This window comes from Lemur catta, chromosome 9 (genome assembly GCF_020740605.2).
Source record: "Lemur catta isolate mLemCat1 chromosome 9, mLemCat1.pri, whole genome shotgun sequence".
Taxonomy (NCBI): domain Eukaryota; kingdom Metazoa; phylum Chordata; class Mammalia; order Primates; family Lemuridae; genus Lemur; species Lemur catta.
Window position 1 is genome coordinate 84,024,060 of NC_059136.1, and position 17,469 is coordinate 84,041,528.

At 40.0% G+C, this 17,469-nt stretch overlaps 1 protein-coding gene across 3 annotated transcripts in view; it reads right to left on the reverse strand.

Moving 5' to 3' along the window:
• Positions 1 to 17,469, reverse strand: part of PREX2 (phosphatidylinositol-3,4,5-trisphosphate dependent Rac exchange factor 2) — a 274,675-nt gene that overhangs the window by 103,550 nt on the left and 153,656 nt on the right. For 2 of the 3 annotated variants that reach the window (XM_045560617.1, XM_045560618.1), the window contains exons 24-28: positions 12,090 to 12,312; positions 10,634 to 10,841; positions 3,519 to 3,698; positions 1,090 to 1,184; positions 220 to 302 (exon numbers count right to left, since the gene is read on the reverse strand). In XM_045560617.1, coding sequence (XP_045416573.1) covers positions 220 to 302; positions 1,090 to 1,184; positions 3,519 to 3,698; positions 10,634 to 10,841; positions 12,090 to 12,312 — 789 coding nt within the window. The remainder of the gene's footprint in view (positions 1 to 219; positions 303 to 1,089; positions 1,185 to 3,518; positions 3,699 to 10,633; positions 10,842 to 12,089; positions 12,313 to 17,469) is intronic. The other variant, XM_045560619.1, reaches the window with a different exon arrangement.

Genomic DNA, 17,469 nt, shown 5'->3' on the forward strand with positions numbered 1-17,469 from the left:
AACTTTCTAAGGACCGTAAAAAACTTGATATTCCTGATATCCTTTAGGTTAGCTGGCCGAAGGAATCTATTCCTATTTTAAATGGCAGAAATTGAGGTAAAGGAGGTGGAGGGGTAGATGGAGGCCTTTCCATTCTAATTTCGAGCATTTTTACTACATCTGAAAAAGGGATTCTGGACGGTTTAGTCTGTGGGGAAAAAACCCACAAATGCCCCGTACCTGGCTGAAAAGATGCTCAAGGCAGCTATGTATCTTGTCCTGTTTGTCATGAGAAATGCGAACACTTAGAGGAAGTTCATCGCCTGGAGGCAAAACAAAGAAAAAAAAACCACCCAGCTCATTCATCTTATGTTTACCATTCCAAAATATTTTAATATTAGATAAAATAAAAAACGTAAACTCTTATTCCATACAATTATTCTCATGTTCAAAAAACAAATTCCAAGAGCTCCTAGGATGTCAGATGATTGTTCTTCTGAAACAGGAGAAAGCAGAGTGCTTCACAAAGAGGATACTTGTTAATGACTCTTTCCGATGGTGTGTTTTTCTAGTGGTTGAAGGGTTGAAAGAAACTGCATAATCAAAAATTAAGATTTGTCCTAATTGGATGAAGTTTTTGTTCTTAACACACACAAAATAAGAACATCTAGAATATCTACAAGATATCTATATCCATCAGTGTTTCTCCCAGTACCCTGCTCCCAGTCACCCACATATAAGGCTAGCTTAGGTGCGTGCTGTCTTAGAAGTCCTGAGTTTCAAACTCCTTCTCATCTCCTCATCCCAATCAATAATGCCTAATGCTTTGAGTAAAATGTGTTTCCAGTGAACCTATAATCCTTCATAGTACTCTAGGAAGATCATAAAACATATCTTAAGATAAAAATTAATTCACTTCTTTCATCTCTTTTTCATTCGCTCTCTTTATAATGGGATTGACTTTATCAAGCATATAAAACTGAAATGCAATACATATGGCCACCAAGAACGATACAAGGTAAAAACGCATATGGATCAAAGAAAGGAATCCCTTAAAACTATCGCCGATAGGACTAACATCCAAAGGTCTGCACGCCTTCACCCACGCACCTGAGTCCATGTCATCACTGTGGAAGTAGGAGCTGCACTGGCTGCTGCAGATGCTGGTGAAGGAGGCGATGGAATTCCTGTTGCTGTTGCAGTCGCTGAAAAGAATGAGCTTTGTGTTACTTTAAGAGTCCCTTTGCCCACGTTTCCCTGTGGTTTCTTATTACATAAACGTATGCCACAGCTATATTAATTAATATGTCTTACAGAAAATTGTAAGAAAGACAGACATGTTCAACTCAGTTTATCTTACTTTTCAAAAAATATGTATTTTAAATTCAATCATATTTCAAATTGTCTTGTCATATCATCTAATCTAAATGAATTTTTTTAAATGTGTAGTTATAAAACTAAGAGTCAAATCAAACTTAAAATTATTCATAATCTATTGGATGGTACACACTTGCAGTAAGATAATTTGCTAACAGAGACATAGTCCTGTTTCATGATTTCTTCCTTTCAGCCCTTTCTGGTAGCTTAAATGACAACTTATTGGTTACACTCTGAGCTTCCTTAAGGAGGATCCGGACTTTGTCTGTCTCCATCTCAGAGCTGAGCACAGGTATGTGCTCGATAATGATGAACATCCTAATCGTGAACATCCAAGAAAAGAATGTTTAAAATGTGTGCATGTGAATATGGACCTAGTACAGATTTCAGAAACAGTGCAGGAGATAAAATATTTTCTTTCCTCTCAGAATAAGTAAGAAGGACTTATTTAACTTTAATTTATAATTAAAATTTCTATCTTCGTCTAGAGGGAAACCGTCAGGGTAATTTTAATTATCTGATAATAAGAACTTGAGGTAAGAAAGTATTTTTAAACATGTAATTTCCTACTGGGGAAAACCCCCACAGATTCCTATTAAAGAGCAGGCTGGCTGGTGTGCTTAGAAGCTAAAAGTAAATGAAATGGCAAAAGTAGTTAATCTGTGTGATCTATTATTAAATCTCTAGGAATAATTAACTCTATGTACTTGTTAAAATCCTTTTCGGAAACATAGACATTGGGACAGTAGAGTGGTGAAGAGAGACACTGCGAAGCCCGACCACCTGGCCTCATGGTCCCACAGGTAAGCTGTGTTGCTGCTCTGGGCCTCAGTTTCCCCACGTGGAAAATGGAGTTACTGTCAGAACCTGCCACATAAGGTTTTGGTGGGGATTATGTAAAATCATCCTCTTCCCCCATGTGCCTATTAAAAGTATACTTTTAATGTTAGCTACTAGTTTGTGATAAATGCCTCTGATGAGAATAACTTTTGATTTGATTAGTATTGAATATCTTTTCATTACAAAACACAGTATAATAAATAAGAGGGAGTAAGAGAGGTTTTGCCTTCAATTAATACCAATGAAATGGGAGATGTCAAAGCTGTACACAGTTTATGTGGCAGGTTGTGGCAGTCCTCCAGGAGGTTTCAGGTGACACAAGGATTCGAGGGAGAAAAAGCCCTCCTCAATTCAGGAAGTTCATGGGAGGAGCTGTCGTTTGAGAGTCTGGTAGGGAGATGACAAAAGACTTTGGAAGCAGTTTTACGGGTTGAATTGTGTCGCCCCCAAAATTCATATGTTGACATGTAACACCCAGTACCTCAGAATGTGATCTAATTTGGAGATAGGGTCATCGAGTTTAAAATGATGTCATTAGGGTGTTATCGTTAATCCAGTATGACTAGTGCCTTTATAGGAAGGGGGAATTTGGACACCAAGACACTTAGAGGGAAGCCGATGTGAAGAGACACAGGGAGAAGACGACCATTCACATGCCAAGGAGAGAGGCCTGGAACCACCAGCCCTGAGAAGGAACCAACAAGGCCAACACCCTGGTTTCAGATTTGTGGCCTCCAGAGCTACGTGATAATATAAAAAATTTCTGTTGTTTAAGCCACTGGGTTTGTACTAATTTGTCAACAGCCTTAGAAAACTAACACAGAAGATATCCAAGAGAAGAAAGACACAAAGCTGATCCTAGGGGTGGGCAAAGGACATTAGTCCAACTAGCTTGGAACAGAGAATATAAAAAGAAGAAGGAGAAATAGGGCAAAAAAAAAAAAACAACTATTCATTCCCAATGATCAGAAACAGACATGTAGAAAAAATGTTAATACTGTATAGGCACAATTTTCATATTTGCTATCCATGTTGTGCAATCCTCATATAGAACAAGTCTCCCAAATTAGGTCCACAGAGCTAGAGAAAAAAAGGCTTTTTCCAAGTTACTCAGATGATGAAAGGAAAGAATTTGAAAGATGATGCTGCCCCATAACGCTCTGTATGAGGTTGATAATAATAACATATGACCATTTCGGGAACAGAAAAAAAAAAACAAAAAAACCCAACAATCAAAAAGTTTTTTCAAGACGTTTGTGGAAAATACAGAATCACATTTGACTTTGATGATAAAATGGATTTGAGGAACTAATGAATATTACCTGTAAGAGTCTCTGTTGCTGATGGTATCGTGACCTGAATCTTCCTGTTCATCTCCTGCTACGTTAAAGCAGACTCGTTTGCTATTTCTCTCCCCCTTCTCATTGTCGCTGTCTGTTGGTATTATACACTCTGACGTCTTACGTTCTAATTTAGGAGAATACGTTATCGAAGACAGAAGGCTGCAATGTGGTATTAAAAAAAAAATAAGTGCACATTTCCAAACCGTCTGCTATAGATAACTACCTTATTTGCTGAATGTGATAAGCTTACAAATATTTCTAGAGTGCTTCCATGTTTCACATCAAATATCCTGTTGCATAAAAAAAGCGTGTCATAGAAAGTTCACTTTTTCTTCCCAGGATAAGAAATCGTAACAGCACAGACATTTAAACCAGAAAGCTGCATTCAAATCCTGGTTCTGTCACTTATCACTGTAGCTGAAACAAAGCTATGATAGTTGTCTTTGACATTTGCAGAGTGAGAACAATAAGAATAACTAGCCCACACGACTGCTGTGGGAATGCACTGAGAGCAACACATTGCTGGTGCATAATGGGGTCACCTCTCTGTCCCCACCACGGCCACACCATCACCACCCTGTGAAAACACCTGGTCATTTTTAAAGTGCTAACCAAATATTAAACACAAACACTAAATGTGCTTTGATATTCCCACGGGCTCATCCTTAGATATTAAAAACCCACCTACCCCTCTACTCCTGCCTTAGATTTCTCCCAGGCTTTCTCTATTTGACAGGGAAAATATCATAATGTCAATCCCTCTCACCCCTCAGACAAACAGGAGTCCCAGCCTTAGAGATTATTAGACACTAACTGAAAGCAGAGTCACATAGAGGGTGAAGACAGGAGGAAGCAGGGGCAACTCGAATCTCATCCGCAATCCAGCCAAGATGAAATGTCACAAATCTGCCCAGATGAGGAGCTCTTGCACTTGGCTCCAGACTAAAAAGTCACATTCAGACTGAACTGGGGTGAGACCTTATGAAGACTTTGAGTAGCTGCCGATCCCACCACTCTAGGCTGGATGTTTGGCTATGGAATATTCCTGTTAGAACTGTCTAACTCAAAATTAGGCAAAACTGGAATTGCTCTTAATTACCAAAGAGCATGCTACAAAACTTGCAAGAATTAAACCATATCTAAACAAAAGGCTCATGTGTGGCTTCTCAAAGTGACAATCATCTTTGCATTCACTACATACCTATGACATTCAGTTCCAATCAACAGCACATATCTTGACCCTCACTTTTCCATAGCAATGTAATGTTTCTTTTATTATTTCAAGACCATGAAAATTTCTTATCTCCATTATACATATCCCATAATATCAAGCCCACTGCTGTGCATTAATACCTGTTAAGTAATTTCACTGACTAATAAAACACATTTATTATACCACGCATTGTTCTTGGTGCTTTGGTTTTTACAGTTTACAAAACACACTAAAGCCCCTGCCTCCTTGGAGCTCAAATCCTACTGAGAGGAGATGAAAAATAAACAAGTAAACTTTATAGTATATCAAATGGTGGCAAATGCTAAGAAGAAAAATAAACAGGGGAAGGAAGCATGAAGCTGCCCTTTCAAATAGTATAGCCAGGTAAGGTGATACTTGAATAATATTTTGGCATTTTATCGTTTTCAGACACAGGTAAAAATTAGAGGAGCTATGTTACATTGTTCAAGGCCCTATGAACATTTTCAATAACTGAAATCTAGGAATAATTTTAAACACCGTTTTTCTAGTTGGAAAGATACTTTTATGTCCTGTAAAAGAGATTGTGTATTTATTCACCCCCTCCATCCAAAAGATTAAAACATTAGACTAACTCCAATTATCCGAGCTCCATGCTGCACAGACAGATGAACTCCGAATACCAAAGAGGAAAGATGTGCAGGACTTCTTATTTCGCCAAAAGTCCTCTCTGCTTATGGATCTTCTAAATTAGAAGTCATGGGGCTAAGTATAAACACTTTTTTTCAAAGTTATATGAATTGTATTCACACGCTTGCTTTTCATTTAAAACAGCTGCATCATGCCTACACTCACCCTGCGGGAACAAACCTTAGGCTCACAGATGAATGATAGAGAAACCATGTTTTTGAGGCCATGTTTTTGCATAAAATCTCTAGATTTTGAAAAACAACAACAAGGCATCAAACTATAATATTTTATCTGTGCAGACAGAAATATTTTCCCTTACTTTTGCTCATCTGCAATATTAAGCTACCTACTCAAGGTCTGTTAATTAAAACCCCAGCAGCATGCCACTCCAGATGAATCTCCTCCTAATACCATGATTAATCAAGGTTTTTGCACAAAGTACATTGCAACTACCTGTGTGTTTTTAATGTCATCATCCTCATCCTCATCATAGCTAACATTTGTTGAGCTTTTATGCCAGTCACTATGCTAAGTACTTATTAATAACAGGTATTGATTCACTTAATCCCTAAAACCACCATAGGAAGTAGGCATCATTATCATGCCCAATTTAGATGTGACATGGGTGAGACACACGGTTACACACATATTCTCTCCAGAAGCCAGTATCCCTGCACCTAACTTGCATTTTCTGGCGGGAATAGGGAGGTTGTCAGTGCTGTTTACCAGGGTTGCAGATCTGCTGGGCACGTGACCAGCTGGCATTCCCCTCACCCTCTGAGGGCAGGCATAGCCGTGTGACTCGCTTTAGCCAATGCAATGTGAGTGGATGTGACTTGGGTCCCTGCTAGGCAGAGGCCTTTATCCCGTGTGCAGTGTGCCTCATTCCCTTCTCCCTGCTGTGACAATGTGACACAGTCCAGCCTGCGACTCTGAGTGAAGACAATGTGGAGCAGAGACCCTGTGCCCCAAGATGGGCATGCAGAGTAAGCAAGAAAGAAATCTTTGTTGTCTTAAGTCTGAGACTTTAGACTTGTTGTTAACATAACAACAGGTAAAAAACAGGTGTTGCATAGAAACCAGGAGGTGTCTCGGGCAGTGGCGTGAGTACCTGGGCAAGAGAGCACCTCCTTTACACTGAGTACTTGGGCAGGGGATATCTCCTTGACCTTGGGATACTAGACACAGATTCTCTGCAGACCGGACATCAGCCTGACACTTGGGTGCCCAGGGGGCCAGCGACGAGGGCCTGAGTTTGTCATTTTCCAGGAACAGAAAGCAGCTAATGCAGCTGGAGCTCTGCGAGGTAAGTGCAGAGAGGTGGATGGGGGCAGGTGGTGTGGAAACCTGCGGGCCACAATAGTACATCGGATATTACTTCACCGCGGTGCAACGCCAGTCAACGCTTTCAGGCAGGGCACTCGCACAGTTTGCCTTTACAAATCCCTCTGGTGTCTGCTGAATGCAGAGTGCGTGGAGAGAGGCCAGCTCGGAAGCTCCTATGGCGGCACAAGGGAGGGAAGACGAAGACATGATCTATGTTGAGAGCTATGGATATATTCTGGGGTGTAATTGACAGACCTTGGTGAGGTATTGCAGATGGACGGGAAGAAAAGAGAAGCAGCAAAACCATTACCTGGATTCGGGCTTGATGGACCAAAGAGAAGGGGAACGCTTTACTGAGAAGAGGCAGACCTTGGTGGAGGAGGAGTCAGAACAGATCTGAGTATGAGGAAATGATAATTCAGTTTCAAAAACAAATTTACATATGAGATGTCTGTGGCGTATCCCAGTGTTTCATAACCCAAATCACAGAGGGACTGTGAGGATGAAATGAGCCAATGTACATAACATATAAACCTGCCTAGCACATAGGCCTATAATAAATGTTGGTTTTTATGAAGTTGTGCCCTCTTTTTATACATTTACCTGCCTAATGCTTACTGAAACTTGAAAGATAATTCCACTACCAACACCACCATTCCTATTTGTGACCCCCAGGTCGCTAACTGTCCTGCAACGCAGTTTGCTCATCACTCAATCCTGGGGCATCTGGCACCTGCAAAATGAAGTCTATTCTCACATTTCCTACCTTCACAAGCCCCAATGCTCTTCATCCACTTCCTCCCAGTGAGAACACACACACCTTATTTTGAAATCCCACCCAAGATTCTGGACCTGAGTTATTCTTTCTTTTGCTTATTTCTAGTATCCAAGTGTCTGAACCAGAAAATAGCCCATTAAAGGGCAAAAGAATTTAGCTTCCTAAAGTGAAACAGGAATCACAAAGCTCTGATAAAATTCATAACGACATCTTTCTCATTTTACTAGACAGCAAATTTGTCTCTAATCCCATCTTTGGATCTGAAGCTCAGTTGGAGAGTTGGAGCATTTAGTGAAAAGCCTCTGTGTTCAAGGAAATTTTATTTCCAGGAGAGGGATTCCCAAGTGACAGGGTAACCAGGCTTCATGAGAAGACAAGTCCCATGCCAGGCCTTTTCACAGGAAGGAGCAAGTTCTAGAAAGGTTAGCAAGGAGATGATATGAGGCAATTTCCCTTAAAACTTGGCAACACATCCGAGATCTGCTTCTCCATTCTGCAAAGATATCTTTGTCTGACCAAGAATAATTACTACGTGGTGAGAAAATTGTCTGGTAACCAGCTTTTTAAATAATTTGTTGAGCTTGACTGCTCTGCAGCATCTCTGACTATTAAGGGCCATGGAATCCAGACACCGGGACAGCCGCACTGTTTTAAAGTGATCACTTCGCACATTGAATTATGCAGAATATGTTTATATTTAGAATTAAATTAATACGTGTACACAGAGAAGACCAAGTTAGCTTCTCCAATTATTTGTTCATTGCATGTCACTTTTCTAATAAACATGCACAGTTGGGTAAAGGCTTTTAGAATAACAGAGTAGGGAAATCTTAAATGAAAAGTAAGTATTAGAAGTCATTTTAGTCAATAAAAATGACTCAACCCCTTTTTGCAACTAGTGCTTTAAAAATAAATATTTTAAACCAAGTAAAGGGAGCTCTTTGATTCAAATTTTTTCGTGAAAATATTTCTACATTACCCGAACTCAAAACAACAACAACAACAACAACAACAACACAAAGTCAATAAATCAACACAGACAAAGTCTGAACAATCACCAGGCAGTGTTGGATAGGCGAGGCATCAGGGGCTTAGTCTCTGCGTGGTGTCAGCTGAGGCACATCAATAATCCTGCCACTGACAAAGGACTCATCCAAACAGTGGAAATAATAAGTCTTCGAACTGGAAGTATGGGATTGGTCCAGATGTTCTCTTAAAATCCCTTTGAGAGCTAAGATCTAGGGTTCAATGTCACTATTTGTTGCCTTATATATAAAGACTCTTTTTCTGTACGCTTCCTAAATACCTTAAGGAGAAAAGAACTGGTTTCTGAAATAGAACATATCATATAATAAAATTCCATTTATTAAATAAAGTAAAATATAATTGCCCTAAAATATAAGCTTCTCTGTCACAAGGATTCCAAAGCAGTTCAAAAGTATCAAGCAAATGCTTAGAAATAGTCTCCTGTGCTTAATAATCTCAAACAGTTTAACTCACCTGTAAATGGGAAGTCACAGCATAATACACAAAGGTTATAAGTAATTTTTTAAAACTAGTTTATTAGATGTAAGAAAACAGAATTTTAATTCTAACTTACAAAACTTCAGAAAAATAAAATAGCAAATAGTAAATATTTGAAGATAATTTTTAAAATGTGATGCATCTAATATGATGATTTTGATCTCTAAATTTCAGAGACATGTAAAATAAGAGCATGTCAATTATGATTTCATCAGTATAATGTCTAATTACAACCAAGGCTTGGAATAAGTTCTAAATATTTCATGTGGAAACTGAATTATCCATGGAATGATTATCCATGGATGACGTATGCGTGTGAAGTAAGAGTACACATCCGCAGCAATTTAAATCCACAACTTCATAAAGAGAGCACAATGAAAAAGGATAACGGTGTTTATATCAGTTTCAGAATCTATAACTTTGGATATATTCAATCATTTCCCTCTCATGAAGGGATGAGCAAGCATGATACAGGCACAATGTTGACTGCTTTCTGTACTAATTTGTATAATTTTCACCACAAACTTGTAATTCATTATTATTTGTCCACTTCTATAGATGAGAAATGGAGCTACCCCAAATCCCATGCTGTTTTGACAGAGCCACCCTGCCCGGATGTGAGGCACCGTCGCACACCATGATGAGACAAATCATCTGCAGAGGGCAGGCGAGTCTCCAACCATCAAATTCTTGAGTAAGTAGAACTGATTTCTTTGGAACAGTGCTCATTAACTGCCTCCACCTTCTCTTACTTAAAATTATTGGCACAGCTATTTGGGTTATTGCTTAGTAGGCCATTAATTCAATCAGAACAGAAAAAAGTATTTGTCCTAGAGATACACAATTTTGTGCTTACTCATTTAGCAAGTAGGTTAAGCATTTGTTATACTTTTTTTTTGAGATATAGTCTCACTCTGTTGCCCAGACTTGAGTGCAGTGGCGTCATCATAGCTCACTGTAACCTTGAGCTTCTGGGCTCAAGTGATCCTCCTGCCTCAGCCTCCCCAGTAGCTGGGAGGACAGGTGTTTGCCATTATGGCCAGCTAATTTTTTTTTTTTTTTTTTGGTAGAGACAGAGTCACTGTGTTGCTCAGGCTGGTTTTGAACTACTGGCCTCTCCTGTTTTAGCCTCCTAAAGTGCTGGGATTAAAGGCATGAGCCACCATTCCTGGCCCATTTATTATACTTTACATCTTTCATGAGTATCTATTGAGTGTATATATACCAAACATTGTGCCCTGAATTATAAAGGATACAAGGAAATCCTCATAAAAAATTAGTACTTTTTCAAACATATTTTTCAAGGTAATACTCTCACACTGAGACTAATTTAGTGTTTTTACATAGGACAGAATTTTGTCATTCTCTTCCCTGGTATCAAATGCTTGCTTAAAATATACATCTATATCTATTTGCCATTTTAAAAATCATGTTTAAGGTGTTGGAATGTGGAGGACCTATATGATCAGCACACATCTCCTACATTTCCGAAAACTAAAGAGGGAATGACTGGATTTTTCAAAAGTCACATTTTCTACAGCTATTTCATTAGGCAAACTTGAAAGTACAGTACAAAATACTTACTCATCGATTTGACAAACACACATCTCCACCTCTTTCATTGCAGTCTGAAGTTTGCCTAGCAGTTTCTGATAGATATCTTGGGTTTCTAAGTCTTCTTCTTTTAACAGATACCTGAGCCCGTGACCATCTTGCTGTCCCAGAGACAGACCGGAAGGCGCTGCCATGGTTGTGATGGTATGCTGAATGTACACCATGGGGCTCAGCTTCCCTGCAAGCGAAATCATGCCATTGCCATAGTTATTGCCTTACCATACACCAATCCCATCCAATTAATTTTACTTCTTTATTTTTAATTGACAGATAAAATTCTATGTATTACCATGTACAATATGATGGGCTGAATACATTGTGGAATGACTAAATATAGCTAATTGACATATACATTGCTTTGCATAGTTACCATTTTTTGTGGTGAGAATACTTTATATCCACTCTCTTAGCACTTTTCAAGAATACAATATATTGTTAACTCTGGTCGCCACGTTGTATTAATACCATAGATCATCACTTGAACTTACTCAAATCTCCTATCTAACTGAAATTTTGTATCCTTTGACCAACATCTTCTCAACCACCCGACCCCCAGACCCCTAACCCCTGATAACCCCCCTTTTACTCTCTACTTCTCTGAGATCAACTTCTTTAGATTCCACATATAAATGAGCTCTTGAAGTATTTATCTTTCTGTGCCTGGTTTATTTCACTTAACATAATGTCTTCCAGGTTCACTCGAGTTGTCACAAACAACAGAATTTCCTTCTTTTTTATGGCTGAATACAGGGTATCCCAAAAGTCGCCATACATAGGGAAAACGGGAATTGTAGCTAAATGTACCTTTATTTACAAAATATTCATTACAAAATTTTGCAACATTTTTCCTTTGTATGGAGAATTTTGGGAGGCCCTGTAGTATTCCATTACACACACACACACACAAACACACACACACACCACATTTTCTTTATCCAGTCTTTTAGAGGTTCAAGAGTACATAAAATAAAATGCCAATCCAATGTTGAATTTAATTCAGGAATTAAAGGCTGTCGGGACTTGTAATTAAAAGTTAGGAAGACAGTTCAATCCCTTGTCCTACGGCGATGATGGAGAATGGCCTTGTGCATCCCTGTAGCTGTCCCTCAGGCATTTTTCTCAAAGTTACAGGGCAATTTTAGATTAGTGGCTTTCACAGCAAGATGAGCTATGCCTATCATACATATAAGGAAAGCAAGAGCAGTCATCCTTCTTAGAAGAAAAATAATAAAAATGCCTAACTCCATTTTCATTCACTATATAATTATGCATAATTATACAAATGATTATAGTAAGGAATCCTTTCTCCATAAAAGTTCAGGCTTGGGTATACCCCAGGAATCTACTGAATTTCAAGGATACAGGAATAGCTATGATTGCCTAAATCACTTTTCATGATTTGATAAAGTTTCAAAAACTAACATACCTTGCTCAGAAGATTTATTTTCTTTATCATGAGAATTGTGCTTCCTACTATCCAACTGAACACCAAATGCACTCCCCAGGGAGGTTGATGTTTTGGGATAAGAAACTTCCATCACGTTGACATGGCAGTTGGTGGGGCAGAAGTCACTGCTGTGGAGTGGGGAGATTTTAGATTTGGCCTGTTTAAAAGTGGGCCAGGCTCTGTTCTTCAGGACACGAGAAAACTGCAAATTAAAGAAGAAATGAAAAGCAGTTGAACACACAGTAATAACTCAGATGTCTCGCTTGCCTCATCCGTAACAAAATCAAAAGAAAATTAAATCATGTCAACTGGAACGAGTGAAATAAATTATAAGTTGTTCAAATTAAATTGTTATTTCAAAACTCAAATATTCTCAATAAAGCAAAGTAATAGAAGCAACAAATGCATATGATTCCTTTGAAACTCTGATTGCAAGTTAGGTGCTAAAACAAATGAATTTCAGTGACCAACACAATTTACTAGGACTCAAATCCACAGGCTTCTAGCAGCTGAAGCAGTTTGATAGAGAAACTGCATCCCAGGACACCAGGACAGGAAAGAGATCTTTCAAGCAAGGCAAAATGGAAAAATAGGGTCAAAGGTGGAAGAAGATGGGATTATTGCAAACGCAGTCAGAAAGCCAAAGCATGGGTCTGCATGCAGGTGGGACAGCAAGGTGTGGTGGTGCCGACCAGAATGGCAGTACAGCTCCACTTCCCACACTGCCTGCTAATCGCTGCTGAGTGCTGGGTCAGGATTAGCTTGAAGACTGGTATGAGCTCTGCTTTTATGCCATCGAGAATAGAGTGATACTCAAATGATTTGTACGACTACCAAGGGTAGCCACCCACTGCTGCAAACCCTGCAATGGGTTTCCATTCAAATCCATCTACTCCTCACCACGGTCTATAAAGCACCCCCAAGCCTGATCCTCACCTAGCTTCTATCCCAAGCTCTCTCCCCCGTAGCCCCTGAGCTCCCTCTAGCCTTCACTGAGTTCCTGGCACACACTATCTACTTACTCTGGGCCTTTGTACAAGCTGTTCATCGGGCCTAGAATTTTCTTCATCCCTCATTGCCTAACATTTTCCTATGCATCTTGAAGTTCTATGAAATGCCATGAGCTCTAGTCTAGGTTCAATTTCCCTGGCTACACGCTAGGTTGCAGCACATTGTAACTCTCCTTATAATCATAATATACACAATCATCTCCAGCTCCCCTGGCTGATGGTACCTATGTCTATCTTGTGCACCATAATTGGTGTTTCATAGAGTTATATTCAATTGTAGTCTCAAAAGCTAAGGACTGACAGTCACTGGCTACCTGTGTTATAGTTATGGCTGTCATGATAACTGATATGTTGGGCAAGTTAGAGTGTTTTTATTATTCTTAGTAAAATAAGGGATATGGATTAAATAATCTCTATGTTCTCTTCTCCCTTGAAAACTATAACTATGATCCTACTAGTAGAGTGAAAATTTGGGCATGGAAAAGACTAAAAATTAAGACTACCACTGGTCACTGTCTACCTTTTCTAGGTTAAATTCAAGAATAAGTATCAAAAATTATATCTCATAAATACAAGCTCACCATTAGAATATAGATTCTCTTATTTGTATATACATACACTACACATGTATGTGTATATATATGCATACATATGTATAATTTATATGTTAAATTGTGTTTTCAAATCACATGTCAGAAGCTGTGCAGTTCAACAAAGTGCTAGCACACAGTAGGAATCTAAATGGAACCAGACTGAAATGCAGGAAATTATTAATGAAATTATGAACAAATTTAATAATAACGTATAGCAAAAATATCCTAAACACTAAAAGAAAGGAAGAAATTGAGAGAATTCCTGGCCTATTTCCCTCACTTTACTAATAAAGAAATGGTGAGCTGGAGACTTATGTGGGATAGACCTAGAATTTACGGCCATATGCAAAATTGCAGTCAGAAGTTCTTTCCCACTGCTGTTGCAGGATAAAGGTCTCAGATAAGGCTCCCATGGCACACATAAAGGTACAGAAATCAATTTTATTATGTCACAGCATCCACTATAATGGGAAGTTATGCTCCTCTTGCCTTCTTCCATTTTAACCAATTATCCATCCATTCAAAAATAAGAAGAGAGGCATCTATTCCAGACCCTGTACTCAGTGCTAGAGATACAGCCCTTGCCCTCCTGGAGTTCATGGTCTGGTAGGCAACACAGGCAAAAATAATGTAATATCATTATAGCAATTCTATGTACCACACATGCAATACAGTCATGCATTGCTTAACAGTGGGGATATATTCTGAGAAATGCATCATTAGGTGATTTTGTCATTGTGTGAACATCATAGTGATACACAAACCTAGGCTGTATAGCCTGCTACACACCTAGGCCATGTGGTGTAGCCTATTGCTCCTAGTCTACACATATAGCATGTTACTGTGCTGAATACTATAGGCAACTGTAACACAATGGTAACTATTTATGTATCTAAACATAGAAAAGGCACAGTAAAAATAAGGTATTATAATGTTATGGGACCACCACCATATATAGAGCCCATCATTGACCAAAACCTTATGCAGTGTATGACCATATATATACAATTGTGTAAGAAATGTATAGCCCAGATAATTAGAAATTTTGGTATGTGCTGAGAAGGAAGTGAACAGGGTGCTGTAATGAAATGCTACTAGAGCGATCAGAGAGTAGGGGGAAGATTCCCTCACCAGGGGGGCAGGTTTCCCACAGCTTTCCAATCTGTATCCCAGTCCAAATGCTCGTGAACACGAGGTCCCTTTCCCCATATACCAGGAAGGGGTGCATACTGTGTCTGAGGGTGCCTGAACCTTCCAAAAGAGTAAGAGTCAGAGAGAAACCCTCTCTGCTAATCCTTGGGAAGGAAGGCCCTTAGGAACACTGTGCTGTCTTCCATCCTGGGTGTCCCTAGGAGAGGGGGAGGCAGCAAGAGAGACCCCACAGTCACAGGTACTGGAAATGTGGTGACATTTTGAAAATCAAAACTGTACTCCCAAACAGCAGTCCTGCTATGTAACTGTGAGACCTTTTGAAACTCAAAACTCAGATGAAGAAGGTACAGTTCATGTACTGACCGCAGTTTGTGCGAACACATTCTCATTGTGCCATATAGCAGGAAATGGCCCTGTGAACATTAACCTGCCTAGCTTTTAGCAACATCGAAGCAAATACTGAGCTCATGAATCTGCTTTGGAGAAGCTCCCGGGGGCGGGAAGCTCTTTTCTCTAAATAAAAACAGCAATTTTGCAATAAAGAAATGTACAGGGTGTGGGGGGAGGTGAGTTGGGAGGGACAGGGCCTTAGATCTGCTATGGATAATGTAGCCCAAACTTACTGCCACCTTTATTCACTTATCCAACAGTGATACATGGAGGGCCAGGGTATCAGGCACTGTTCTCAGCATGCTGGGAAACATCAGTGAGCAAAACAAAGATTCCTGTCATCTAGGGGTACATTCCACTGGGGGGAGAGATAAAGAGTAAATGCAGTAAGTCTATTATATAACCTTAGGAGATGGTAGATGTAATTGAAAACAAAACAGAGGAGAGTAAGAGGGTTGGACACTGCAGAGATGACATGAAGAATGGACTGCCCATTGTAATCACAGTGTCAGGGTAGGCTCACTGAGAAGCCGACATTCAAGCCAAGTCTGGAAGGAGGGAAGAGTTTGAAATGCAGACATCTGGAAAAGAATCATTCCTGGCAGGGGAAACAGCCAGTGCAAAAGCCCCAAGCCTCAAGGAACATCAAGAAGACCAGTGTGGCCAGGAGGAGGGCAGAGGAGGCAGCCTGGAGAGGTACCGGGTGGAGCTAGGGCAGGTCCTGTGGGGCGCTGGAGGCCCCCGGGAAGGGTTTTGCTTTGACAATGATTGAAATGCACAGTCATTCAGGAGAACTGTGGGTGGGCACGGTCGCAGCAGGAGACCAGTCACAGCAGAGAGTGGGCAGTGGTTTATCCGAGGCTGTCAGCAACAGACGCAGTGAGGAAAGGTTGCATATTTTGAAGAGAATGGCGTGAGAGAGAGGAGTGAAGACTGTACTCAAGGCATTAGGTTGTGCAACAGTGGTGGGGGGTGTAATCCTGGGACAGAGGAGACAGCAGGAAAGACAAACTGCAGAGGCGGGGCAGGGATCAGGAGCTTATTCTGAACATGTGGAATCTGAGATATCTGTTAAGCCCAGTTGGAGAGGTCAAGCAGGCCTGGAGACTGGATGAGACTGATCAGAAGCTTGAGAGTAGAGAGAGAGAAGTCCTGAGCCCCAGGGCTCTGCCACGTGAAGGGGTCAAGAGGAAAAGCAGGAACCAGCATAGGATACTGCAAATGGGCCACCAACAAGAAAGGACAAACTCCAGGCATCTTCAGCGTCACAGAGGTTTAAACAGAGGCTTGCGGTCAACTACATCAGCCCCTACTAAGACAAGGAATACAAGGAAAACCACGAATGGACTTCGGCAAAATACAGTTGACCCTTGAACAACACAGGTTTGACTGCCCGAGCCCACTTATAAGTGGAATTTTTGATTTCTGATAACTTGAAAAAACTCGCAGAAAAACTATATAGCCTAGAAATATTAAAAAAAAAAGTTAAGAAAAAGTTAGGTATGTCATGGATGCCTAAAATATATACAGATACTAGTCTATTTGATCATTTATTACCATAAAATATACACAAATCTATTATAAAAAGTTAAATTTTATCAAAACTTATGCAAACACTTAATGTCACCATTTGCAATCAAGAAAAATGTCAACAAATGTAAAGATGAAGTATTAAATCATAACTGCATAAAATTAACTATAACACATAATATAGTATATTGCTGTAATAATTTCATGGCCACCTCCTGTTGCTATTTTAGTGAGCTCAAATGTTGCTTAAAATGCTATGCAATGCTAATCATCTACATGTGAGCAGTTCCTCTAAGTTCACAGTGGCACAGGCCTCTAGTCCCAGCTACTCAGGGGGCTGAGGTGGGAGAATCACTTGACCCAAGGAGTTAAGTGTCCAACCTGGGCAACATAGTGAGACTCTGTCTCCAATTAAGAATATAAATAAATAGATAGATAAATAAAAGAAGACCCGGACAACAGGAACCTTTTATCTGCCTGGTTCCATCGGTGCTTTGTCCCTGAAGTCACGAAGTACCTTGCCAGTAAGGGACTGCCTTTTCATATTCTTTTGATATGGGACAATGCCCCAGGCCTCACAGAACCCCATGAGTTCAACACCAAAGGCATCAAAGTGGTCCACTTGCCCCCCCCCCCCCACACACACACAATGTCTCTAATTCGGCCTCTAGACCAGGGAGTCAT